General features: G+C 41.4%; 2 protein-coding genes across 9 annotated transcripts; one reads left to right on the top strand and one right to left on the bottom strand.

Annotated features, from left to right (window-relative positions):
• RMI1 (RecQ mediated genome instability 1) lies at window positions 1-5143 on the bottom strand. 2 transcript variants are annotated; one of them, XM_062017769.1, is made up of 2 exons: window positions 4717-5143; window positions 1-2734 (listed from the first exon to the last, which is right to left on the bottom strand). In XM_062017769.1, exon 2 carries the CDS (start codon window positions 2704-2706, stop codon window positions 823-825), a length of 1884 nt encoding a protein of 627 aa, XP_061873753.1. In that variant the 5' UTR covers window positions 2707-2734; window positions 4717-5143; the 3' UTR covers window positions 1-822. The 2 variants fall into 2 exon arrangements, with proteins under 2 accessions (XP_061873753.1, XP_061873754.1); XM_062017770.1 differs by lacking the exon at window positions 4717-5143 and adding an exon at window positions 3724-3802.
• On the top strand, window positions 4882-27683 carry HNRNPK (heterogeneous nuclear ribonucleoprotein K). 7 transcript variants are annotated; one of them, XM_062017775.1, is made up of 16 exons: window positions 4882-5031; window positions 7681-7759; window positions 7865-7944; window positions 8736-8845; window positions 10146-10202; window positions 11697-11740; window positions 12632-12704; window positions 13279-13392; window positions 14112-14240; window positions 14722-15029; window positions 15384-15438; window positions 22418-22468; window positions 25507-25528; window positions 25606-25688; window positions 26021-26190; window positions 27036-27683. In XM_062017775.1, the coding sequence occupies exons 3-16, from the start codon at window positions 7896-7898 to the stop codon at window positions 27064-27066; spliced, it is 1296 nt and encodes a 431-aa protein (XP_061873759.1). In that variant the 5' UTR covers window positions 4882-5031; window positions 7681-7759; window positions 7865-7895; the 3' UTR covers window positions 27067-27683. The 7 variants fall into 7 exon arrangements, with proteins under 7 accessions (XP_061873759.1, XP_061873761.1, XP_061873760.1 ...); XM_062017777.1 differs by having other exon boundaries at window positions 4883-5031; window positions 8748-8845; XM_062017776.1 differs by having other exon boundaries at window positions 4883-5031; window positions 8748-8845; window positions 26975-27683.

Here is a 27683-nt window from a genome sequence, read left to right as displayed (position 1 = left end):
ACATTAAATATAAATACACAACACGTTCACAGCAGAAGTATTTGACTATTCGGTGAAAAGGTTAGACAAGTAATCGTAAGAGTTAATGAATAAGCTTTCCTGTGGGTTCAAAACTATTAGCAATGTCTAACGTTAACAGGACAAAAAAAAAAGATTCCCCATATGTTATAATCATTTTTTTCTATCAATATTTCAAAATATTTGGGCTTTTTTGTGGTTTTGTTTTGGTTTTTAAATATTCAGCTTCTTATTTCAGCACATGGGCTACATGTATAGGGTTGTGTGTATCCCCTGAACATTTAGAAGATCTAGACCCTCAGATTCTTGCACATTGAATATGTATTCAAGCTTTCATACTGGCACAGTCAGAAATTACTATCTTTAAACAATAATTCTTTGTTTAAATTTACTCAACTGCTTTCCTCCAAGAAAAAACTACTAGTCTCCTATAGCTACCCTTCAAAAATTAGGTAAGTAACCATCCTTGAAAAAGTAAAATAATGAGATGCTTGGTTTGTTGTTATCTATTTCCTGACAAAATCTGCTACTCCAGATACCAGTCAAGGACACTGAGGATTTTGCAGAATGAAAATAAAACATGAGTATTTTAAGGTGAAAACACTGGAAAGCTTATTTCAATGCTGTCAGCATAAGAAACAAATTGCTAAATTGTGTTCCAACAAATCACCTCCTTGTCTTACTTTTCCACTCTTTTTCCTGATAAAAGACATACGACAACTTTAAAAATTAACTTTAAACAGTCCTTCGGGAGTAATTTGACTTAAAATATTTGCCAACATACAGTCAGAAAGTTTGCACACTTTATTTATTCAAACGTTTCTTCAATTGTTCTAAATGCCTTCCATCAGCATCCTGAAGACTTAATACTGTGGCTTTAGACTGATGCGGGTCAAACTCTATAGTCATCAAACAACACAGATCTATCAGTTGTTTTTGACATTTCTCTAAACCATCCTTAATCTTCAGATGTAAAGCTGGATCCTTTTTCAGTCTACGCATTTCAGGCACTGAAAAGCCAATCAAATTGGTTAGAATATCATCAGCAAAATCTACTTCAAGATAGGCTGAACCATCAGAAATTTTTGCCTTTATACCCCAGGACCCATTGCTGCTTGTGAGGTTTCCTGTAAGAGTAACAATAAAACACTTAAATTTCAGAATTGTAACAGTTTCTGGGTTTTTTGCAAGGAGAAGACAAATATATGTGAAAGGTGGAGAATCTAAAACTGAATGTGCCTCTACTGATGGACAAGGAAAGGTCTGTGAATCATGCTTCTGCTCTTCTGCTTCTGGATCCATATTCGACAAAAATACAGGGTCATCATTCAACAGCCTGCTCTCAGAAGTGTGATGGGATGTACAGCTCCTCACATCTAGATCTGTATCATTCTGTCTTTCTTCAGGAGGATTTTCCAAAGAAAAATCTGCAGAATTGCAGATCTGATGTATGCTCTTGTGCTGTGAAAAGCCACTCATGCTATTTCCATCTCCATCAAATACCGTTCTTCCAAAACTGTTTTGCTTGCTGGGAGCTTCTGCAGGCTTACCTACTTCATTCACATCATCTTTTTCACAAGTGCCATTTAAAGATGAATTGCAGGAGCTTCTAGATATATGTGGAACTCTCTCAGTAATTAAATATATGTTTCTGTTCATGATCACTGGTGACACTTCTTCCAGCTCTCTTTGCATCTCTTCTTCCAGAATGAAGTCATCTTCTAAAGGAAAGTCATTTAAAAATTCATCAACATATTCTACAGGAGGTGAAAGCTGTTCATCTGAATGAGGAAAAGGATTTCCAGATTGTTGCAGCAAAACATTTTCATTGTGTGCAGTCAGTGAACCAGAGGTTCCACTAAAATCATTGGTTCTACTGCAGTATCCGCTTTCTAAAGATGTTCCGTTGTTTAAAGATAATTCATTATTTTCATCAAGACTGGCTAAAAGCTCCTCATCTGAAGGGCCTACAGTTTGTTCTAATTCACCCACAGGCCTTGAAACAATTTGGTTATGACCAGTTTGTCCAACAAAATTAGGGTTTTCAGCTTCTCCGATTAATCTAGCAAGGACTCTTTCCTGAGAATACTCCTCCAGAAGAGCATCCACCTCACCTCCCAACAGCTTCACATTTTCTGGTTTAAGGAGAAGGACTCCAAGACGATATGTAATATTACCCTGTACAGTGATTTTTGTTCCAGGGGGAAGATTACTATGGAGGACAGGCACTGGTTGATACTCCATGCCCTGAATTTGATGTATTCCATCAGTTAGTTGCAGCATCAGCATTCGAGTAGGCTTTGCTTCCCAGGGCTTCTGAAATGCCTGAGTATTGGCTGTTACTTCTTCATTTACAGTACTTTTCCCCCTCAGCTTCTGCAATTGGGAATATGCTGGCTGGCTAACATCAACCAGTGAATCGACCTGTATGGAGTAGAAGCCTGACAACTGGCCTTTGGGAGCATCTAAGATGCAGTCAGGCAAAATCGGATATTCCAAATCTCTCAGATCAGTCAGAAGCCACTGCTCAAACACCTGCCTGTTAATCTGAGCCTGACTTAAGCTATTACCACTACTTTCCTCCTGGATCCAACCGATACATGCTTCCAGCCATGTCAAAGGAACTTTAACATGCCATGTGGATGAAAGCCAAGCTTCCACTCTTGCTGCAATGTTAGGTGTAGACATTTTCTTTTAAATTAAGAGAAGGAATTACCTAGAATAAAACCAAAAAAACATGTATTATCCCTTCTGACAACAGCTAAAGCTATAATAAGACTCTTACTCCTACTAGATGTCTATATAGACATTTTGTCTCAATTCAAAGTTCTGCTATTCAAATTGTGACAATATAGAAGCAATTTAAATTAAAAACTCTACTACAGATACTAAAATAAACACACATTTCCAATATTTAAAGTTTCAATCAGCATGAAAAGCATGTGCAGTTTACTCATCATGGAGTATCAGTAAAGTATGGATATTTCTACAAGCAACCCTTCTTGGTGGCTTCTCCTTTTCCGTTGATTTAATTAGAAACTGAAATCCTTTTGTTATGGATCAAAAGCAAATGGATAAAAAAAGCACCCAGAAGTAAATTATTATTTAGAGCCCTCTACTTTTTGTTATATTTCTGTTGGTGCTGCCGTTAATACCCAGTTGACTTTAGAAATTGATCTGAGAAGTTATCCTCCCTTTTCATCATCACTGATTTTAACTGAAGAGACCCCATTTAAAACAGAACCAAGCTGGGATCTGTCAGCACCTGTATTGCAGGAGAGTCTTTTACATCATAACTGGATTAAAGCTTTATACTCAACAAAAGCAAGCTAGCTCAAAACATCATTGTTATATCCAGTCCAGAGTTTAGCTGCAATAGCACCAGGTCTTGGCAGGCTTCATCTCAGGAGCAGCAGTGGCTGATGAGCTCTAGCTTCTTATCAGTTTTTGAGAAGTAGCAACGCACGGTGGATAGAACAGAATAGAATTTTGATTGGAATGGACCTATAACAATCATCTAGTCTAACTCCCTGACCAGCTGAGGTCTTGCCAAAAGTTAAAGCATGTTATTAAGTGCATTGTTCAAATGCCTTTTTCTAAGGCACTGGCAGGCTTGAGGCACCGACCACCCCTCTAGGAAGCCTGTTCCAGTATTTGACTACTCTCTTGATAAAGAAATGGATCCGAGAAAGAAGAGCTCAGCACCTTCCTCTCCAACTCCTCTCCTCAGGAAGCTGTAGATAGCAATGAGGTCACTCCAAACTTGACAAGCCCAGAGTCCTCAGCCACTCCTCAAAAAACATGTCTTTAAGCCCTTTCACCAGCTTTGTTGCTCTCCTCTGGATGCATTCAGGGACCTTCACACCCTTCTTAAATCGCAGGGCCCAGAACTGCAGGCTGTACGCAATGTCAGGCCATACCAACACTGAATACAGTGGGATAATCACCTTGGCCACTGTCTGGTTCTGCTGTGTTTGATGCACCCCAGGGTGCAAGTTGCCTTCCTGCCTGCCAGGGCACGCTCCTGGCACACAATGACCCTGCTGTCACCCAGCACCCCCTGGGCCCTTTCTGCAGGGCTGCTCTCCAGACATTGCTCTCCCAGTTTATGTCTATGCCAGGCATTACTCGGTCTCTGGTGCAGAATCCAGCATTTGGACTTGTTAAATTTTACGCCATTGATGATTGTCCAATGCTCCAATCCATCCAGATACCTCTGCAAGGCCTTTTGTTCTTTCAGAGAGACAACAACACATGCCAGTTTGGTGTCATCGGGAAACTTGCCAATGGTTCATTCAACTCCTGGATCCAGACCATCGATACAAATATTGCAGAGATATTAGGCTGCTGTGTTGGAATAACGTTTAACCCCTTAGAAAGGATAACCAAGGAGCTCAACCTCCCTTCAGAGCGCAACAAAACCAAAAAATAAGTGTAAGAATAGTTAAGAAACACTATGTTTCGTTTTTTTTTTTAATGCCTCCAAGTCCTCCCCAAACCTACACCACCGGAAGACGCTGTGCACTTATTTAACCACAGTAATGCCTCACTGTCAGTGGCGCGGCACTGCCCCGCGGGCCGGGGCCCTGACACAGTGAGGTGAGGAGAGGGGCTGTGAGGTGGGGCGGGCCGGGGCAAGGGATGGCGGGGTAGAAGAGGAGTCGAGCCCCACCCGCAGTCTGAGCCTCTCGCACTTACCGGGGCGAGCAGTCAGGCACGGCGGGCCGGCAGCGGTGGCACCGCCGCGCTTTCCAAGGGCCAGAGGGCCCGGCTGCTCCGCGCGCGTAGCTCCCGAAAACCCCGCGCGCCCCAGCAGCCAATAGGAGGCGCGCGTCGCGCGCGCTTTTAAGCATCGCGAGAGTTCTCCACGTCCCCCTCCTCCCTGGCGTTGAGCACGGAGCACAAGGCGGGGGTTTTGCAGACGCCATTTTCTCCTCTCACGACCGAGGCCTCTGTCGCGCTCCTCTGCCGCCCCCCCGCTGCCTGCACCGCTTCCATCGCGGCTCCTAGCGGGTAGGTAAAAACACCGACGGGCGAGCTGCGGCGCGATAGCGCGGGGCGGATGGTGCTGCCCTCCTGGCCACCGGGCCTGCCTCGTCCTGGCCCTAACGGAGGGCGGGGTAGAGCGGCAGGCCGCCCCCTGCCCTGACGGGCAGCAGCCTTACCCAGTAGGGCGGCGGCGGGCCCGCGCTGGGGGGAGGCGGTGGGGCCAATCGCCTGGTGGCGCTGGTGGATGTGCGCGTTGGCGGTGGGGGCTGCTCCCCTTTCTCTCCCGTACGCGGTGGGGCTGGCGGCGAGCGGAGGTACGCGCAGCCCGCGGCGAGAGGTGGCTGGGGCTGGCGAGGAGGGGGCGCTGCGCGCGCGACGGGGGAAGGGCGAGGGGAGCCAGGTTGGGCCTTGCCGGGGTCAGCAGAGGTGCCACCATGGTGCCCCTCGGCGTCGTTGCGTGACACAGCGGTGTATGAGGCCCACACCTCCAGCGTCGTGGGGCCTCAGCACCCGGGAGTCTGCGCCCGATAACTTTCGTTGGGACGGTGGTGAAATGGGGTGCGTGGAGGAGACTAGGGTGTCGCCTCTGGTGCTGCTGGCAGTGTGCGGGCCCCAGGGACACCTTCCGCCCCGCGAAGGTGACGAGAAGGATGCCCGCTGCCCCTGCGGACGGCTCTGGGCCCTGTGGCGCGGCCAGCGTCGCCCCCGGAGGGGCTGTGCGGCGCGGCGGAGGCTGGCAGCGCTAGCGGGTGCTCTTTCAGGGCGGGGGAGCGGCCGCCGCCGCCTTTCTGTGCCCGCCCTTGTTTGCTCTGTGCCCGGGGCGAGTTGTCGAGAATGATGGCGGGCGGAGGGGAGGGCGCTGAGAGCCGCGGCCTGTGCGGAGGCGGCTGCGGAGGCCGACTGGGGAGCGCTTCGCGTGGCGGCCCACCGCTTTCGGGGGTCGTCGCGGCTGAGCTCCCTCGGCTGCGATGCCGTCCCGCTTTGCTGGCAGCGCGGGAGTCGGGCCGCCGTGCGCCTCCTTTGTGTCTCCCTGGGCAGAAGTGGGGTAAATCTTCCTGCGACCGCGTGGTGGTGGTGGTTTTTCCGCTGCCTGCTCCGCCTAGCAGTGGGCAGGCGCCATTACAGCCGCCGCCATTTGTGCTGGTGCCCGCTGCCGGGGAGGTGAGGCCGGGGCTGCGGGAGTTATGTAACGCCGGCGCTCAGCCGCCTGGAGGCCGTGCCAACTGCCGGAGGCACGGCGGGTGCCAGGGCCGCACAGAATGAGCGCGAGGGCCGCTGCGCCCGGCGGGGAGCGGGGCTGAGGCATGCTGGCAGTTTCCAGTTCTTGTCTTATATCTGTGGTAGTTGGTGCTGCTTTTAAAAGCACGGCATTAGTCATCCCCGCGAACTCGGTTTACCCAGCAGAGCGCGGTAACTGAGTGTAGTTTACCTACGTGCGGCTACAGAAGGTTTGGCAAGGCACGCAACTAGAGCAGAATGAAGTCTGGAACAGTGTATTGCTGTTAGTTCCCCGCAGCCGTAGAATTCATAGGATGGTTGGAAATAAAATAACTGGCGTCCGAAGAGGCTTTTGAAACCGTGTAAAAATATGCCCGGCCCCTCCCTACTTTCTTTCCATATAATAGCGAGTGTTTTGTCAGTGTCTGCCTCAGATTTCGCTATCGTTGAATCTCTGTGTGTCCGTTAAGTCCCTTTAAGTACCTGGTAAAACTGGCATGACTTGGCCAGGCAGTGTAGGGCAACAGTAGCATATTAACAGCTGCCTAAAAGTATGTTTAAAAAGTTGGATTCACCTCGGGGCTTTGTTTTGTTTTGTGGGGTTTTTTTTACACTTCACAGATACCAGAATGAGATATTACCGGTTTTTGAGCTGATGGGCATTAATAAAAAAATAATGAGATACGATGGGAAAACCAGGATTTTTTGACTGTGTTATCTTCAGAAACAGATTTTTGAAATGAATAAGTTGCAGAATTATTTCCTTTGTCTAGACTTATCTCTGATGTGACTTAATTGGTATTCTGAGATTTGTAAAAGCAGATCACAAATAAGATACTTATTTCAGAAAGCCATACTGAAGTTATGCTGGTTTGGGGGGCCTCGACTCTGTGTTTGCAGAGGATTTTGTGTAACTAGAGGGTGGTATTTCTAAAAGATTCTGCCCCCCCCCCCCCAATGTGGTTGGAAGTTGTAGTTTGGCTTTTGTTCATCTATTATACTTGTGTGGAAAGCATGCTAAAATGCCAGCCTAGTATGTTGGAAGAGAATTTGAAAAACTAATGCTGACAATTACTATAATAGGACTTCATTTAGTTTTACGTTGTTTAGACATCAGGAGCAGATTGTTACGTAGTGTTCTTTAAAAAGTAAATCCAAGGCATGTATCCTATAACATGCTGAAAATAGGACCTGTATGCATGTTCACTTTAAATATCTGAAAGTAATTTTTTAGTTTTACCACGTTTTTAGTGATTGCAGTATCCACAAACAGTTATCTGTGAGTTTACAGACATGCCTTTCATCTTAGTCATGTGCTTGGTCCAGATATGCTTTCTCTTTTGTAAAGAGAAACTCTGCAGCAGAAACTCAGGTCAGACCTCTGGTTTTTGGCTGTATTGAGAATCAGAGCTTTAAATGAGCAGAGCCACAATTGATAATATGCTGTTTTCATAGGCTCTTGAAGCAATAGGCTGTTGGATTTTGATCCCGCCCAGAATACTTGAGTTTTTCTCTGCAAGGATATATAATAGTGGTAAGTTCTAGAAGCTGGCATTTCTTCTTGCTTTTTCCCTTTAGCACAATGTACAGTTTGCCTTTTCACAAAATAGATGTACCAGCTTTTTTATTCTTCCAACAGGTTGTGCCTGCCCACCTAAGAAAAAAAGGCAATGGAGACTGAACAACAGGAAGAGACCTTTACCAACACAGAGACAAATGGTAAATTTTTTTAATTACTATTTATTTTTAGGAAAAAAAGCACTTTGAATTTAAATGTTTCTAAATATTTGTAATGCTTTAACTGTGTCATATGTTTGTATCAGCAATAGTTTTGCAATCTGCATTAAATGTATTTAATTAGACCATATCATTACATGAGCTTGTGAAGCTTAAATGCATCATCCTTCTGTTGGCATGTTTTAGACATGGGATAAGTAGCTGTAGGTTCGGACTAAGGATTTGAAAATACTTTATAGTCAAGTGTTCAGTACTTGTGTGGAGAATGTGAATACATAAGAATGCTGCCAGGTGTATGCACTGATTGTGATTTGTTTATTGCCATTTTTGCATGGAATAAACTTAGGTGAAGTACCTCTAAAGAGCTTAGTGAAAAACTTCCTAGGTGTGATTAGTGACGAAGTTGGGACATTAGTGGCATGCTTTTTTTTTTTTTTTTTTCCAAACAGTATTTAAAGTGCTGCTTTACTGCTATTCCACCTATGTTTCCTTGTTGGACAAAACTACATTAGTGTCATGAATTTCACACTGACTGTGTGTGACATTCTCATTTAAACCATATTTCATAAGTGTTAAATGGATATTCAGTTGTTAATCGATATAGAAGCTGTTGGAATACAAGTCTGTTCTGTGGTTGCTCAGAGTAGCTGTCAGTAATTGGTGTTGGACTAATAGGAAAGAACATGTTAAGAATACAGGGTGTAAATTTGACATGCATTCCATTTTGTTACGACTTAGAAAGTTAAATAAATGTTTGTGTTTCCTCCCTATGGACCTCTCTACAGGCAAACGTCCTGCAGAAGATATGGAGGAAGAGCAGGCCTTCAAAAGATCTCGAAACACAGATGAGATGGTTGAATTACGCATCTTGCTTCAGAGCAAAGTACGCTGTCTCATTTTTAATGGTTTTGCTTATAGCATTGTTCAAGATAATGTCAAAAAAGTATATGTTGGGGTAAATGTTTAGAAAGAATATGTACTTTATTTAATATGAGATAGGAATAACATTAAGTGTACGTAAGTGTATTGTCAGGAGTTACCTTCAAGGGTTGCTTTGAAGGGCGAGTCCTGAATGATCAAAACAGTTATTTCTAAAATACGTACTTGCTGAGAAGATAGAACAATAGAAATGCTAAGATATTTTTACATTAGAGCAGAAGGTTGTAATTTTCAAGGGAATGACTCTGGGAAGGAAGCAAATCAGAGAATGATCAGCCAGTAATTGTAAATAAAGTATAAGAGATAAGAACTTGGTGAGGATTTTACTAACTATACTGAACTTGTTCAAATTTGTTAGCAGGAAGCAGTAATGCTTAAGGGATTACAGTGATTTTGTTGACATGTAAAGTTGCTATGTGTGAATTTCCTCTTGTGGTTCCACAATTACAGATCTGTACTTTCTTAAGTATCTCAGTGTTTTTTCTTGGCATAGGGGAATGTTACCTTAACTCCATGTGACATTTCTGACCCGGAGTCAAATTACAAGGGGTACTGTGAATGTTTTGCATGCTTTTAGCATAGTGATGATCTGCTATAAAGGCAAAACTTCTCTATGGAATCCTTGAAATGACCTTGTAAAAATGTAGTTTTCCAGTTACTGTTAGTGACTATCTGCCAGTTTATTCCTGTTGATGTTAGAAACTTAAAGTTAACTTTGACTTTAACCTTTTTCCAGAATATATTACTCTGAGAAGTCAGTTAAGTTACAGATGCATAAACTAAAATTACTACTTGAAATTATCGAGGAATATTTGGAGGGCAAAAGTGGAATTTGCAAACTACTCCTTGGAAAAAAAAAAGGGGGGAGTGGTGGAGATGATCCCATAAATTGGAGAGATCGTTGACCTACATTACATTCATGAGATTTCTTTTTTTGAGCTATAGTCTTATGAGATTGCCTTAACACGGGAAGAATATAGAAACTTCCATTTGCATTTTAAATTTTGGTTTCAAACTGAATATCCCTTCTAAGTTCAATGGTAAGAGCTTTTGATTAGTTTTTGCCATGGACAAACTCGTATCTGTTAAATTTGATTTGAACCTTTCAAAAGCAGTGTCTGCCTGCCCCCAGCCCTTGGGCCAACAGGGCAATGCAAAACTAGATCTACCATTCTTAGTCTTGAGTTCAAAAATACAGTTTGTACTGTGTTGGCATAATGTAACCTCTGAACACTATTTTCCAGAACGCTGGAGCAGTGATTGGAAAAGGTGGCAAAAATATTAAGGCACTTCGTACTGACGTGAGTATACATGAGTTTGAACTAACTTAACACCAATTCTTTCAGAGCTCTACATCGAAAGCTTGATTGCGTGCGATTCTAGCAATGGGAGCAATTCAACTCTATACATCATTAGTCTTGTTACAAGCCATTTATATTGACTGTTAGAGTAGGTTAACTTAGTCCCTCCATTTCTATTTTAATTAAACCCCAGCTTGACTCACGGAGGAGGAGGAGAGGTCTATATTAAATCTCTTCGCTTTTGAATAGGATTCCGCTAAATTAGACACTTGAAGTGAGTTAACATCCTAATTAGAAATATTGACAAATCTTAAACCCCTTAATTATACCATTTCCCATATGTGTGAATCAGTTACAGTAGTGCCGAAACCATTGCAGGTGGCTGGCTTACCCAGTGATGGAGGAATTCTTAAACTTCCTTTAAAAAAAACCAACCAAACAAAATAGTCCCTCTGTTCTTCAGCATCTTGCACACAAAGCACAAAAGCACTAAGGTGGCTTGATTTAAATATAGGTATAGAACAGTAAAGTAACACTCTGTTACATTTTTTAAAATGATCATGACCTATTTGCCCATTCACATTTTACAGTGGGTTGAGTCTTGTGATTAGACAGATGCTCAGCATTAATATAGTGTATTTATAAAACTTGGCAACGCTTCTTAAATTCCATTTGTTCTACACTTCCGTACTTAACATCAGCTACAGTTTCAGCAGTATTTCTGATATTCAGTTCAACACAATATTTGGCAATATGTCACAAGTCAATTCCAACTAAGCTCATAAACTACCGCGACTAGAATTCAGGTTTAAATTGAAATGGTCAGGAGTCATACATAACACTCACCAACTTTGGCAGCCAGTTGGATTTTTTAGATGTTTTTTGTGGGTTTTTTCCGGGTTTTTTTGCTTTTTTTTTTTTTTTTTTGAGTAAATCAGCATGTCACCTAAGTCCAGATAATTTAGATTGGTCTGGAAAACCAACTCTCCCAATTTGCCCAAAGTTCTAGTAATGTCGATCTTGATAGGTTTTGTGTTTACCCTCATGAGCCAGCCTGCTACTGAAACATCATACATTAAAAAGTCACAGAAAGTAGTTTAGTCAGCTCAAGTGACTGATTTTTAAGGTCCATACTGTTAAACCACAGTTGGTGTAGCAATCCGTTATTGTGTTAGTCTTCAGAACAACTTAAGCTTGTTTCATTAATTGAGAGTAATGAGTATAGTCTGTATTAAATTAAAATTTATTGCTTTTCCCCCTTTTCCCTCTCCTTGTTTTTTTGGCCATATATCTCCGTTGCCCATGTACTGGATCGACTTGCCCCTGCGTTGCCCACCATGACGTTGGCCCATCCGCCCCTGAACGCCCATGTGAAAACCCTGGTTGGCTATGCCCAAAAATGTGCTCGTTGCCAAACGGGTACCATACTTGACAACTTCTGATTGAATGCCCATGCCCAATGCCAACATCCACGAACGCCAATGACCAATGCAGTACAATGCCAGTGTTTCAGTCCCAGACAGCAGTGGCCCCGAGCGGTATGTCCCAACAGTTTATGCCTCACTGCCTGATTAGAAAGAGAGAAATGTATTTTATTACCTGCCTTTGATATAATTAAATAGTATCCCCTTATAGACGGTGTATTGTTTTTTTTCAAGTTTTCTGTCTTATTTTCCCCATTAAGTCTTTTTGTCACTGAACTTTTACGTGAGTTGCCCACCCAAACGATCCACTAATTTTATTTCAATGGAAGGAGCACAGCTTCAAGTGTTGCATATTTGCTGCATTGTAAATGGAATTGTTCAAAATAGTCTCTCGCTCTGTCTTTGTGGCCCACCTTACTCCCCTCGACATTGCCTGTTCATAATTATTTCTGATGAAATGCTAACTCTGGTTCACTTTCCTTCACTTCTCATTTGTTTTGTCTTTTTTTTGTCTTGCATTTGTATTTGTTTTCTCGGAGAGCCCATAAGTAATCCAATTTCTAACTGGTCTCATAACCTTACTCCAAATACAGTGTTCACCACCTGCATATCCCCACTTTTTCTATGAGAAGGTGTGCCAGTTTTACCGATGTAATAGCGAGGATATCCTAAATTAGTGGTGGCGGGAACATGAATATTCACATCTACTTTCAGTTCTGCGTCAATTTCTTGCCCACTTAATCTGAGCCCTTCCAAAAGCCCATTCTGTCTTTTTTTCTCTCTGCAAGACCTACCTAATCTTAAATTTATCATGCATATATATTGGGCATAAACAAAAATGCATGTGTTGTAAATTGAGCAAACAGGTTTACTTTAAATGGGGAATATTAACTATAAGGTCTTCTGTGTAGTAAATCTTGTTAGAACTTTGTCTATGATGCTGAAAAAAATTTACTTCTTCTTTTCCACCTTCTCCAAATCATCTGGTGTCGTGGCATCCAACAGCATCCTGAGTATAAGCGCAGATATAGAGACAATTGGAGAAATCTTGAAGAAGATTATTCCTACTTTAGAAGAGGTATGTCTCTAATATTTGTTTATTTTAGAGATAAAATATTAACTTTTGAAACAAGATGGATCTAGGTGATTTGCCACTTCTTACAATTAAAGAAATGTGCCAGTTTTACCTGGAAATTAGAAAATAAAACCCAAAAGCCTTTCAAAGAAGAGTTGTGGCTTTCCAACTACATGCTAGGTTTTTTTTGTGGTAGGGGACAAAGTCACTATTAATATTTTGAACAGCCTCCTGCCTTTCAAAGTACTTACCTTCTAACTTTTTCCATCTTCATTTTAAGAAGTTGTAACTTTTATCCTGCTTTGGCTTTTTGATTAAGTATTGCACTGTTTGATATCTTCTGAGATTTTTGTAGCATGCAATTGTAAGTTAATAAAAAGGAAAACTGATTTGATACCAGTTTATGTTGAGGTGAGGTGCTGAGGTAGTTGTGGTCCTGTCAAAATAAGTACAGGAATACACTTTTAATAATCAAATTGTACCATTGTGTTTAGAGAAAAAAAAATAATACTCCAAATACTAATACATTTGTGTAACTAATATTTTATTCTTTTCCTTACATGTGCCTTTTTTACAGTATCAACACTACAAAGGCAGTGACTTCGACTGCGAATTAAGACTTCTCATTCACCAAAGCCTCGCAGGAGGAATTATTGGTGTCAAGGGTGCTAAAATTAAAGAACTGAGAGAGGTACTTGTTTCTTGTTCTTCTAAGATTTGGGTTTTTTCACCAAACAACCTGCTTGCACTTGCCCCTTACAAATAAACACAGTCTTCTGTGCAGTAGTTCCTTCAGAACACACCACATGCATGTTTTTGATGTTCTGAGGTACATCTGTGAATTACATCTTTCTAGCAGACCCTAAGAAGTTGGTGATAGAGCCTAGGACTTCTAGTCAAGCTTCTAGGCAATATTTATGGTCATGTTTTTAAAGGAAGCAATTTTTTAATTGACTTTTATCACTCCTTTCTAGACTGGACTGTGTAGACTAGGTTTGTGTGATTAGACATGCAAAATGATTTCAGGTGAATGTACCTGTACAAACTTACAATGCTAGTTCAATAGATACTTGAACATTACTGTTAAAGGGCACCCCTTTTTCCTAAGTCTGCCTCCTAGAAGATCGTTGTTCATACCCATTTGCATGGGTTGAGAAAGGCAAGATAACTAGACCTAATCATAGCAACATTGCTGTCTTGCATTCAAAGCATGTTTTTTTGATGTATGAAGGTAACACAACCTGTAAGCTCACCATGAATATGTGGTCCTTTTGCTAGTATTTAATTAAATTATAGATAAACCATTATCAGCTCTGATTTTCCTCTTCATACAAAACTTTGTCAACGCAGGTCTTTAACTATATTATCTTAAATTTGTTAGACAATCTTTTTTTTTTTTTTCTTCAACAGAACACTCAGACCACCATTAAGCTCTTCCAGGAGTGTTGTCCGCATTCTACTGACAGAGTGGTGCTTATTGGTGGAAAACCTGATAGAGTTGTTGAGTGTATCAAGATTATCTTGGATCTTATCTCTGAGGTAATGTTAATGAAATTTATTTTTTCTTTCATTGGCATTTATGAATGTTAGGCATCATTTGGATGACAAATGGTACACTTCAATTTCTGTTTTGAATTAAGCACCTCCTACTTTCCCAGTAACCAAGTGATTGCCTGTTGCTACCTTTTGAAAATATTTCCATTTTCTAGAATTGGGGCGTACTTAGTAAGGAGGGAAGAAATTTTTTTTTTCTAGTGGGCCATTACTCCTGCATTGCATATCATCAAGATGCAAAAATTTAAGCGAGACAGATTTTCTTTGCTGCTGTTAAGTAAGAGGAGCTTCACTATTGTAGTTAAATTCACAGGTAATACATAACCATCTTACCCTCTCTTAATGGCATAATGAAGAACATACTCCATAGACATAAATTTATATTAATCCATTTAAAATATTAATTAAATGTGCAAATAGTCCTAATTGGGTTGGGGATGATTTTTTTTTTCTTTCTTTGTTTTAGTCTCCAATTAAAGGACGGGCTCAGCCTTACGATCCCAATTTTTATGATGAAACATATGACTATGGTGGCTTCACAATGATGTTTGATGATAGAAGGGGACGTCCAGTAGGCTTTCCCATGCGTGGAAGAGGAGGTTTTGATCGGATGCCCCCTGGTCGTGGTGGACGACCCATGCCTCCATCAAGAAGGGATTATGACGATATGAGCCCTCGCAGAGGACCTCCACCGCCACCACCAGGCCGTGGTGGTAGAGGTGGCAGCAGAGCTCGTAATCTCCCTCTTCCTCCTCCACCACCTCCTCGTGGCGGGTGAGTTGTTGAATAAATGCATTATATGAAAGTCAAGTTATGTACAATCTCCCAAATCATGTTCATAGTTCCAATGTTTTGTCCACACTTCCACATTGGCAGTCATTATGTAGGACTGAGTGTGTTATTAGGCTAGAAATTTTCAGTTTAATTTTAATTACTTGCTGCATGGTAGTAGTCTTCCAAGACTATAATTAGTACTTCTGAAAATTTTATAGCTTTCAGTATTTGGCTATAGCAGTTAGATTTGGTGTGAAATGAACTTGTGAGTGAACCATGAATGTGGAAAGCTAAATGTCATTGGATAAGCTAGTTTATAATGTAATTGCATGCTGCTGCTTTTTTTTGTTTTAGAGATCTTATGTCCTATGACCGAAGGGGCAGACCAGGAGACCGTTACGATGGAATGGTATGGCTTAAAAATTTGCTTTGCTCTGTTTCCTTAAGCACAGTTACAGCACACTGACTATCTGAAGTTATTGTTACTGGACATATCTGTTTAAGTGTGGGATCTGCATTGTTCTGATGTTCTGCCTATACAAAAGGTCCCTCCTCTGGAGAGGTATTTGGGGTTTGGAGTTGTGACCTCCCTGCCATGAAAATTTACAGAATTGTAGAATCATTTCAGCTGGAAGATACCTTTAAGATTATTAATTCCAGTGTTTGTCCCAGCTCTTAACAACCACTGGACTCTCTCCCTAAGTGCAACATCCAACCATCTCTTACACACCTTCAGGGACAGTGACTCCACCACCTCCTAGGGTCGCCCATTCCAATGCCTGACAACCCTTTCAGTAAAGAAATTTCTCCTCATATCCAGTCTGAACCTCCCCTGGTACAACTTGAGGCTGTTTCTTGTTCTGTTGCTTAGTACTAGGGAGAACAGACTGGCCTCCAACTAGCTACGACCTCCTTTCAGGTAGTTGTAGAGAGGGATAAGGTGCCCCCCAGAGCCTTCTTTTCTCCAGGCCAAACAGCCTCAGATCCCTCAGCCATTCCTCATGAGACTTGCTCCAAATCCTTTACTAGCTTGGTAGCCTGCCTCTGGATGCTCTCCAGCACCTCAATGTCCTTCTCGTAGAGAGGGACCCGAAACTGGATACAGTATTTGAGGTGTGGCCTCACCAAAGCCGGGTACGGGGAGATGATTACTTCCCTCCTCCAGCTGACAACACTGTTCCTGATACAGGCCAGGATGCCATTGGCTTTCTTGGCCACTTGGGCACACTGCTGGCTCATGTTTAGCCACTGTCAATCAACACTGCCAGGTCCCTCTCAGCCTGGCAGCTTTCCAACCCCTCCTCCTCAAGCCTTTAGTGTTACTGGGGTTTGTTACCCAAGTACAGGACCCAGCACTTGGCCTTTTTGAAACTCATAGAATTAATACAGAAAGTTTGACTGTGCTAAACCCTGCAGGTTTTCTTACACTGGCTTGGATTTATGTTTTTGTTTTTTTTTTTTTAACCAAGATGACAGGAATAGACATTGGTATGCTTTTGAGATAAACGTGTCAGAACAGCATTCTCTGAAATTCTTTGACCCGTACAAGTATTCTTAATGTTCATGTTGGAAATCACAAACATAGATAGAATAATACAGATCTGGTATCTATTAAGAGCTTTAGAAATGACTGCTCATTTGAATGAATTGTCTATTTGCTCATTTCTGTGACTGAAAGAATCTACTGTAATTCAAAGTGTTTTCAAAACAGGACCACTACTAAGTTGAATCCTAAGTTAAATTAGGTACATTCAATCATGTTCATGCTAATACTGGGCAGGGGAGGGGGAAACTGGTAGTATATGGAAGCTTATAGAAAAAGGCTTAAAAGAGATGTTTTCATATTGTGTTCTGAAATGCAACTTCCCAGTAATAATCTGCTGTTCTACTAGATTCCTCTTTCTTGGAAGAGAAATCTTCTGCATCTGGGAGGTAAATCTTTATAGTAATACTAGTCTTTGCTCCACTGTCTTTGTTGGCACCTTCTTAAAGATGGTGAGACGGGACTTTTTTTTTTTTTCTGTAAAAGAGGAGAAAAGTGAAGAAGAGCTATGAAATGGGCTTGCTAAACAGGCTTTACACATTTCTATCTTCTTGGGAGTAAGAGTTACTGGAAGTACATAGTACAAGAATGATCTATGCTTACGAGAAGTACTAAAAGGAAAGACCTGCAAATCATTAAGAAAGAAGTGTTTACATATTCAGAAAATAGAAGAATTAAGTAGCATACCTCCAATATTCCTTCTTTGTATTTACATGTTTTCAACATTAAGGTTTTGTGTTAAATTTGCAGGTAATCAAGCCAGTGCTAGAACGTATAAACTGAGCAGCCTGTCCTCCTTTGGATATCTGGTTGAGCACAGTCCTACTTATCTTGACTCCTGGGCAGTAGTGTGTGCTATTTCTATCCCATTCCAGCTAGATTAGAAAATCTATTTTGAATTCTGTTTAGCCTCACTTTTATGAGATTGACCTTTGCTTTCTTAACATCAGTTTCCACTTAACTTTTAGAGTCATCTCTTTTTTTTTTTTTTTTTTTTTTTTTGTTCTGAAAAGTAATTTTATGTCCTTCTCACGGTAAAGATGCTCATAGCTTAGAGTCCTTTATGACCAAATATCACAGCCTGCTTAAATTGAGGACCACTTCTGTCTGTATTAATTGATAGTTTTAGTTAATGATGATCCTAGTATTAAATTGTGTAAGCATATGGGAAGTTGTCATAGTTTAACCCCAACCAGGAACTAAGCACCACACAGCTGCTTGCTTGCTCCTCCCTCTCACTGGGCTGGGGAGGAGAAAGCAGAGGGAGGGAATTAAAACTCATCACGAGAGCAGTTTTAAAAATAAAATGTAAGAGCAGTAAAAATTGTAATAAAAAGATAACAGAAATAAAACCCAAGAAAGAAAAGTAGAGCACAATGCAGTTGCTCGCCACAGGCTGACCCATACCCAGATGGTTCCTGAGCAGCGATTTGCCCTTCCTGGCAAACCCTAGCTTATATACTGAACATGGTGTCCTGTGGCATGGAATAGGCCTTTGGCTAGTGTGAGTTAGTTGTCCTGGCCACGCTTCCTCCCAGCTTCCTGGGTAACTGCTTTCTGGCAGAGTCTGAGATACCTTTACTTAGGATAGGCACTGCTTAGTGACAACTAAAATATCAGTGCATCATCAGTATTATCCTCACACTAAATACAGAACACAATGCTGTGGCAGCTACTAGAAAGTAAGTTAACTCAGTTACAGCTAAAACCAAGCTCACATGGATTTTGAGGCTGGAGCTGGAAATGTCATGCCAGAAATGTATGGTGTTCCTTTGGCATATGTCTTGTTTAATAAAGAAACCGTTCTCTAGGAAATGAATAGCAAACCATTTAAACTGGAGTCCACCAAGATCATCGCGGCTTGTGCAAAGTAATGCATAGGAAAGGCTGATCCTGAAGAGCAGAGGAGCTTTTTGACATAGAATCTTTTTTACATAGGTGCAGGAAAAGACAAGATTTTCCCCTTCAGTTCTCTTTTTCCACTAAAGGTAGAACGATTGAGTAGTTCAGGACCTTTTAAAACTGGATGCTGAACTGTAGATTTTCTGGAATGCAGAGATGTGACAATATTGACAGCCTTGTAAATGCTGAGATGAGAAAAACCCATTTCAACTTTAAAAAATAGGTTAAATCCCTTTGCCCATGTAGAGTCGCCCTCTGAAAAAAACACTTATCTTTTAGCCTGGCTTGAACTTGTAGCTTAATTATAAACTCCTGCTGAAAGAATTCATTTGGTTCATAACGTCAGTTCTGAAGCTTTCCTGAAGGACAGACTTGTATTGATTCTATTAACAGAGCTGTTACTTCAGTGTGTAACTTACATGTCTGTGGAGCATAAGGACTGTTCTGACAGGTGAAAAAATTTGAATGGATGTATTTAACACCTTCATCCTTAGTGGTCTTTCAGAAACATAGACACATACAAGGGAGAGAGGTAGAAGTAAATAATTTTATCCCATTGCCTATTCTTGCAGTTATAACTGATCAGGTACTAAAATTTTCTAAGTACTAAAATTTTTTGGAATCTTAACAGAGACTTAAGTCAGAATGAGTGACCTGTCTCTTCACAGTTCATCTCATCACAAACTTCTGTGATGAATGGCTGCAGACTTCTGATGTACTTGTGTTTCTTCAAAGGCTCCCTAGTTCTTGGTTGGTTTTTTTTTTACTTGTACATTTATGTGTACATGCACACAACTTGACATATAAGCGCTTGAGTAAAGGCACATACACAAAATGTTTAAAAAAATGTGGTATAAACAAGTAGGTTAAAAAGTAAAATATTACTGTATTACAACTTGCTATTTATCTGTACAGATGTTGGAAGGAAGTAATAGAATTTCACTCTCCTAGCTCATTTTGTTTAAAAAACAGATAATTATGAGAAAAGAACATTAAAGTAATTAGGAATGCATACATTTTCTTTCATTACATGTAAAAGTTAAGCTTTTTGCCTTGTTTGGGTTTAACACCAGCTGCCAGCTCACACATACATACCTCCCAGTTAAGATGGGAGGAGAACTGGGGAGAGAAGAAAAAAGACTTAACAGATTGAGGTAGGAACTGTTTAGTAAATATGTAATAGTAATCATAGAATGGTAGAGGTTGGAAGGGACCTTTATAGAGATAATCTAGTCCAACCCCCCTGCAGAAGCAGGTTCACCTAGATCAGGTCACAGGAATGTGTCCAGGCAGGACTTGAAGACCTCCAAGGAAGGAGACTCCACAACCCTTCTGGGCAGCCTGTGCCACTGCTCTCTCACCCTCACAGTGAAATAGTTTTTCCTTATGTTTCAATGGAACTTCTTGTGTTTCAGCTTCATTCCATTACCCCTTGTCCTGTTGCTAGCTACAATAGAAAAAAAGGATGTCCCAGCCTCCTGACACTCACCCTTCAGATATTTTTAAATGCTAGGGAGGTCACCCCTCAGTCTTCTCCAGACTAAACAACTCCAGTTCCTGCAGTGTTTCCTTGAATGAAAGATGTTCCAGTCCCCTGATCATCTTGGTGGCCCTGTGCTGGACTCTGTCCAGCACTTCCCTGTCCCTCTTCAGCTGAGGAGCCCAGAACTGGATACAGGACCCCAGATGAGGCCTCACCAGGGCAGAATAGAGCGGGAGAAGAGCCTCCTTTGACCTGCTGGCCACACTCTTCTTGATGCATCCCAGGATGCCATTGGCCTTCTTGACCACAAGGGCACATTGCTGGCTCATATTTAGTTTATTATCAGGCAGCACTCTCAGGTCTCTCTCTGCAGAGCTGCTCTCCAGCAGGTCAATCACTCACCCTGTACTGGTGCATGGGGTTGCTCCTTCCCCAGGTGCAGGACTCTGCACTTGTCCTTGCTTAACCTCATGAGATTCCTCTCTGCCCAACTCAAGCCAGTTGAGATCCCACTGAATGGCAGCACAGCCTTCTGGGGAATCAGCCAGTCCTCCCAGTTTGGTGTCGTCAACCAACTTGCTGAGAGTACACTCTGTCCCCTCATCCAGGTCGTTGATGAAGATGTTGAAAAAGACTGGTCCTAAAAGCAACCCCTGTGGAACTCCACTGGCCACAGGCCTCCAACTTGATTCTGTGCCATTGATCACCACCCTCTGGGCTCTGTCATTCAGCCAGCTCTCCATCCACCTCACTGTCCACTCATACAAGCCACACTGCCTGAACTTTCTGATGAGGATGTTTTGGGAGACAGTGTCAAAAGCCTTGCTGAAGTCAAGGTAGATGACATCCACTGCTCTCCCCTTCATCTAGCCAGCCAGTTACGCTGCACAGAAGTCTACTAAGTTGATCAAACAGGATTTCCTTGTGGTAAATCCATGTTGACTCCCTCTGATAACCATCTTACCCTTCATATGTTTAGTTACAACATTCAGGATGAGTTGTTCCATCACCTTTGCAGGGGTGGAGGTGAGGCTGACTGGCCTGTAGTTTCCTGGGTCATCCTTCCTGCCCTTTTTGAAGACTGGAGTGACATTGGCCTTTCTCCAGACCTCAGGCATGTTGCCTGTCCTCCATGGTGGTTCAAAAATGATGGAGAGAGGTTTAGCAATCAATAATTATGAATGAAAAGGAATGTAACAAAAAAGAGGGATTAAAAAAAAAAGTGCTACACCCTAGAGTTACTCACTACGCACTAATCAATTCCTGAGCAGTGATTCCCTGTTTTCCCCCCTACCCCAGCTCTCCCCAGTTTGTATACTGGGCCTAATGTCCTGTAGTACAAATTAGCCCTTTGTCTAGCATGGGTCATCTGTCCTGGACTTGTTGCCTCCCAGCCCACTGGCTAGTAGAGCAGGGTGAGAAGCAGAAAAGGCCCTGATGTTGTGTGTGCACTGTGTGTCAATAACCAAAACATACCTGTATTAACAACATTGTCTTAACCAAAACCAGAAAACACAGCCCCGTACCAGCTACTAAAAACTTATTTCCTGTGAAGGAGCTCAGGAATGTTGTGCATTGACCGAGATAGACCTGCTTTAGCAGGGGGATTGTACTAGATGATCTCTAAAGGTCACTTGTAACCCCTACTGTTCTGTGATACTAGGAAGAAAATTAAATCTCTTTCAGCTGAAACCAGGACACTTGTACAGCCATTGTTTCAGTTGATTTATTGTAGGACCAGTAATAACCAGCACAAATGAGTCTGTGGAGTAGAATATTGTTATGTATGTTAAGACAGCGTGTTAGAGAAGCTGCTTTTAGAGTGCACGAATGAACATCAGTTGCAAAGATTGTAGAATTCTGGAAGAAAACTGCTATATATCACATAAGTTCAAAATATAACAATTTCTAGTTGGTGGTTAGGCATTGTAGATGGTTTGGCTTGTTACTGGTTATATGAGATACATACTAACATATTGGTAGAACATAACAAGCAGCGTATTTCCTGTTTTAACTGCTTTTGACGTAGGGATAATTGCTGACAGTTACCTGGTTCAGTCTTACTAAATTTGTGTTTTCTAATGCATGGCAGAAAGAAATTTCTAATGAATGGTAGAAAGATTTTGATAGATAATTTCATAGCATTTGAAGGTATTGTAACAGATAAAAAGCAGCAGCTTGTTGAAGCTTTACTCTGCTGTTAGCAGTCTGACCTTCGTTAGAAGAAAAGTCTGTGCCACAGAAGGGGGAAAAACTGTGTGACAGTTCCCTTAAACTGAAATTAAAAGAGAACAAGTCTTCAAAGTGATCTTAATCACATTTAAGTCTTTGTGGTAGTATAAATGGTTTTCTGTACTAGTATGTATTGTATTTGCTTTCTAAGTTACTTGTAAGTCTGCATCACATTAACTTAATTTATATTTCTTTCTTATTTTCCTCTTTCTATTTTGTGCCTGGAAGATGATGCAATGCCATGTTGATGCATGTGATGACATGCAGCCTCCAGAGCTGGTGAGTGTGCTCAGGTGTTTGGGGTTTTTTTTTGAAAATTACTTTCTCAAATGGGTTAAGTGATAATTGGAATTTCTTAATCTTGAGTTGTAGTCAGTGTCAGCTTGAAAATCGTAAAGATGTCTTGATTCTATTTATTGTCAGTTCATCTTAGCAGTTTGTTTTAGCAGTGTGTCCTATGCTGGCGGGTAATGTTAATAGAAATATGAAAGTATTTTTCTTGAGAAACGCTTTTTGTAACACTTCAGAGTGTTGTATTTTCTCACATTTCAAACAGAAGTTAAGGGGTTCATCAGGTGTTCATTCTATCTAGGAGATGGCAAAGTGCTGCCAAATACTGGCCATCTGTTCTTAGCTTAGATAAAAACAGCAGATGTAGTTGCTTAACCCATCTGCTGTCCTGTAGTCTGGGGAGGCAGAAATAATCAAGTAAAGAATTGTTCTTTAAAACAGGTACCCCAAAAAGGAATCCAGTAGTAAATAGCAAAAGGAATACAGTGTATGCAGTATATCAGCCTCTCTATTAAGTCTTAACCAGAGTCCTTGATTCTGTTGTGTTTTAGACTCCACTATATACTCTTGTTACCTTGTATTACAGTCTGTATTGCTAATTAATGTGATTACAGAATACAGGTTGCTTAGAGACAGAGGATAAGCCCAACTGTTTGATCTGAGTAGCTTCTGTTCTGATTTAACCCTGGCCAGCAACCAATCACCACGCAGCTGCTCACTTGTTGCCCCACCTCCCGTAGGATGGGGAGGAGAAGCAGAAAATAAAACACATGGATTGAGATAAGAACAATGTAATAACAAAACTAAAATGAAATGTCACAGCAGTAAGATGAGTAAAATATAGTAAGAATACAGAAACTAAACCCAAGAAAAGACAATCAGTACACAATCCATTGCTCACCACCCACTGACCTATGACCAAGCAGTAGTTGGCTTCTCCCCACCATCTCCCCCCAGTCTATATACTGGCCATGACATTCTTGTGGTATGGAATAGCCCTTTGGCCAGTTCAGGTCAGCTGTCCTGGCCATGCTCACTCCCAGCTCCTGGTGCCCCTGAGCCCACTCCCTGCCAGGCAGGGTGAGAAGCAGAAAAGGCCTTGACACTGTGTGAGCACAGCTCAGCGATAACCAAACATCCCAGTGTTACCAACAATCTCTTCACTGTAAATTCAAAACCCAGCCCTGTAACGAGCTACAGGAAAGGGATTAGCTCTATCTGACCTGAAAGTAGGACACATCTTCGAAGAGAATAGCAAGTAAATAGTGCTTTGGAAAGTATTGCATTACAACTTCTGTGAACAAATAGTTGAGGTTGGTTGAACTTGTCTGGCTGCTAGGTCCCCACACAGATGCTTTCTCCCTATTCTCAGCAGCATGAGGGGAGAAAGTAAGATGGAAAAGCTTGTGGCTGAAGATGAGACAGGGAGATCACTTATTAATTGCCATCATGAGTGAACTATTGGCTTGAGGAAGACTAATTTATTGCCACTTAAAAATAAGTTGCATGGTTAGAAAAAAACAAGAAAACTAGAAACACCTTTTCCCCACCCTTCTTTGCAGGCCCAACTTCACTCCTTCACTCTTCTTCCTCTGCTGTGAGTGATGCTCTGCTGTAAGTGATGCAGGGTGGGTGCAGAGTGGCCGGTTGTAGTCAACTCGTCACCCTTTGTTCCTCTGCTTCAGTGTGGGATTCTTCCCATGGATACAGTCGATCACAAACTAGTCAAATGTGGGTGTTTGCAGTGGACTCAGTTCTTCACGTGCTGCTACAGCCTGGGTCTTCCTCATGGAATACAGTCCTTGAGGGAAAAACTGCTCTAGTGTGGGTCCCCCACAGGTCTTGCTGGGCACCTGCACCTGTGTGGACTCTTCACAGGCTGCAGCTTCCTTCAGGGTATGTCTGCCTGCTCCCAGCATGGAATCCCTCGTGGGCTGCACTGTGACTGTCTGCTCCAGGGTGATTCTCTCCACGGCCTGCTGGAGGATCTCTGTTGCAGTGTTGGGAGCACCTCTTCTTCCTGCTTCACTGTATTTGTCTACTGTTTCTCCTCTGTTTATCTCTCACAGCCAGCACACACTGGGCTTTTTTTGCTTTTTGTTAAATGTTACTGTTGAGATGCCACCAGCATTGCTGATGGTCTCAGCTTTAGGCAGCAGTGGGTACATTTTGGTGTTGGCTAGAACTGTCCAGCTTTATCCACCAAATTGGCGGTTCATGGCCCTTTCTCACAGAAGCCACCCCAGCAATCTCCCAGAAATTGAATTACAGAGAACTGCGTATTTATTCTCTGCTTCTGTAGGAAAGTAGAAAAATGAGGTCTTGTGTACTTTAGTAGGTGAAATGAAGCACTTGATGTTGCATACCAGTCTATAAATCCTAAAAATTAGAAGAGGCCAAGAGTGTTTGTTGCAATGATTTGGATTTGGTGGTTTTAGCAGAACAGAAGTAACTCAAGATTATCTGTTCTAAGCGGCAAAGGACTTTAGCATGGTCTGAATCAAAAGACAAATTACAGAGCTACTCTTAAGAACTTTTTGGTTTTGTTTTTTTTTTCTAGGAAGGAACTGCTCCCAAAAGTGGAGACTTAAGTCTCTCCTGAGATGTATTGGTAGCATTAAAAAAGTTGTACTCTGATCTTTTCATTTCAGTGTTAGTTTAGCCTAAAGGTCAGGAGTAGTTCAGCATCAAGAGCTGTCCATCAGCAGCTGAACTGATGATACTGCTTGGTAAACTGGTATAGCTGGATCCTCTGTGTCATTTTATGCCTCAGTCCTCGAGGTTTTGCCAGGGCAGAGTAAGAGGTTAGTGAGATTTCCCCCACCCATTCCTTTAGTTTCTGGCTGGCCCCGTTTGCCTCAGTGTGTCTTTGATTACTCAGCACTGTTGTTTTTATAGCTAGGAGTGGGGGTTGATATTTTTTCTTAAAATAGGCTTAAAATTGACAATATAGTATTTAAAAAGAAAACAGGGTGATGAAGCAAGACTATTTGGTATTTAAGGGTTTTTTTCTCTTTCTTTTATAGTTCGAGGGTGGCTCTGGATATGGTAAGTGTTTCTGTAGAACCTTTATGTGTACTTCATTGTATGGTTGTTGAAGGGCTTGATGCATACATTTAAATCAGACTATTCCTACGCAGGGGGACGTGGTTCCTATGGAGATCTTGGCGGACCCATCATCACAACACAAGTAACGATTCCCAAAGATGTAAGTACAGCCATAAAGTTTTTGTTTTCTCATGGAAAAAAAAGATGACAGCCTTTGCTTGTACTACATAGGTGAATCCAGAGTATTCAAAGTACTACTCACTAGTAGTCTGTGTAACTTGGTTTTGGCTTTTTTTTTTGCAAATGAGCAACTGCTTTTCATAGTTTTATCCCACATGTGTTGATATAGTGAGTATTTTAGGGGATGTTTTGAAGCTTGCATTGCAATTCTTAAAACTGAAATTATGCAAGCTACTCACTGCTGTTATTTTTCTTAACTGTTTTTAGAGAGGAAGTTGTATCAGGAAGTGAATGCTTTGCTTTCTCCCCTAGTTGGCAGGATCCATTATTGGAAAGGGAGGCCAGAGAATCAAACAGATACGTCACGAGTCAGGAGCTTCAATCAAAATTGATGAACCGTTAGAAGGTTCAGAAGATCGGATAATAACTATTACGGGAACACAGGACCAGATACAAAATGCACAGTATTTGCTGCAGAACAGGCAAGTTAAAGTTTAATGTTTTCCTGACTGTCAATTTAAAACTAACGTGTACATTCTAAAGCTGCTCTTCTCTGTGGTAGTTTTTAAAAGGCAGGTTTTAAGTAACTATTTTAAGCTAATTTCTCATGTAGTAGTTCTGCTTTGATTCTCTTCTGCTCTCCATTCTAATTAAAATGAAGACGCCCTCAAAACTAATCTTGCTGGAAGACACCTTAAGCAAGCAGCCCTCTCATATCTCTGGTGAAAACTGCTGCAAAAAAACTACTTGTAATAAATTACATAGAGCCTGTAGAAAATATAGAAGATTTCAGTGGATGTTGGTCTAGTTCTGTGTGGAAGACTAGTGATTTTGTTGTTTTTAGATAACTAAATTGACAACAAATCACAGTCTGCCATATGGCACAGACCATGCCTCTACAGGACAAGTTGAAATCGATTTGGTGCTGTTACGCAGCATTTCACACCTTGCTGACATTACTTTGTCTTTTCTGCCAAATACTAACAGTTTCAGATTTAATCTTCTTAGTTCTGCTTTATTAACCTGTTGGCTGTCACAGCAGATTTTTTTATTGTTTAAACTTGAGTGCCTGGCTTTAGATTACTAATATTTAAATGTGCTTAGAATATGTTAATATTACTTAGCCATTGATCTTTAAAAATATTTGCTTTTTAAATACGTTAGGAGCTTGTAATTTAATTTGCTCTAAGAATGTCATTGTGAATGTTGATGCAAGATGTTGTGATCCATCATTCTAATACATGCTTTTTTCTTTTTCTTTTATAGTGTGAAGCAGTATGCAGATGTTGAAGGATTCTAATGCAAGATTATTTTTTCTTTTTTATAGTGTGAAGCAGTATTCTGGAAAGTTTTTCTAAGACTAGTGAAGAACTGAAGGAGTCCTGCACCCTTTTTTTTTTTTTATCTGCTTCTGTTTAAAAAGCCAACATTCCTCTGCTTCATAGGTGTTCTGCATTTGAGGTGTAGTGGAATCTTTGCTGTCCACCAGATGTAATGTTTTAGTTCCTTAACAGATGCGTGGGGGGGAGGGAAAGGGGGCATGAGACTAACCTTGAAATTCTGAAGCAGCAGCAGCAGAGAGAGTGAATCTTATTTTTGTCCATTGTCGGTGGTAAATTGTAATGTTTTTCTGTAACTGTTGTGAACACCTTGCTTTTATTATGTACACTGTATTTTTTTGAGGGGGGACATGTCGGTGGTCCAATTGTCCCTGCCATCCTTTGAAAGCGGTGTGCACAATGTAATGCTCTTTTTTTTAAGAAACACTTTTAAGGTCTTTAAATAAATTTAGTGAACCTATTCTTGGTGGTCATTTTTCTTCACATACATGCAAGGTAATCTCCAAAATGGATACACCCCTTTTCCCCTCCCCACAAAAATGAGAGTTGCTGTTAAGCTTGCTTTTCTGCTTCTTTGATGTAGATGAGTTATGTGGGAGCTTTTTTTTTTCATTAAAGAAACCATGTGAAAACAA

Source organism: Colius striatus, chromosome Z (assembly GCF_028858725.1).
Source record: "Colius striatus isolate bColStr4 chromosome Z, bColStr4.1.hap1, whole genome shotgun sequence".
Taxonomy (NCBI): Eukaryota; Metazoa; Chordata; class Aves; order Coliiformes; family Coliidae; genus Colius; species Colius striatus.
Note: the sequence above shows the minus strand (reverse complement) of the source record. Positions and strands in the feature narration are given on the sequence as shown.

Bases quoted from the DNA above. Each gene is read 5' to 3' on its own strand.
- RMI1 (XM_062017769.1), bottom strand. From the start codon at position 2,706: ATGTCTACACCTAACATTGCAGCAAGAGTGGAAGCTTGGCTTTCATCC.
- HNRNPK (XM_062017773.1), top strand. From the start codon at position 7,896: ATGGAGACTGAACAACAGGAAGAGACCTTTACCAACACAGAGACAAAT. The intron at 25,689-26,020 runs GTAAGTACAGCC...TTTCTCCCCTAG, and splicing joins AAGTAACGATTCCCAAAGAT to TTGGCAGGATCCATTATTGG. The intron at 26,191-26,974 runs GCAAGTTAAAGT...TTTCTTTTATAG, and splicing joins CAGTATTTGCTGCAGAACAG to TGTGAAGCAGTATGCAGATG.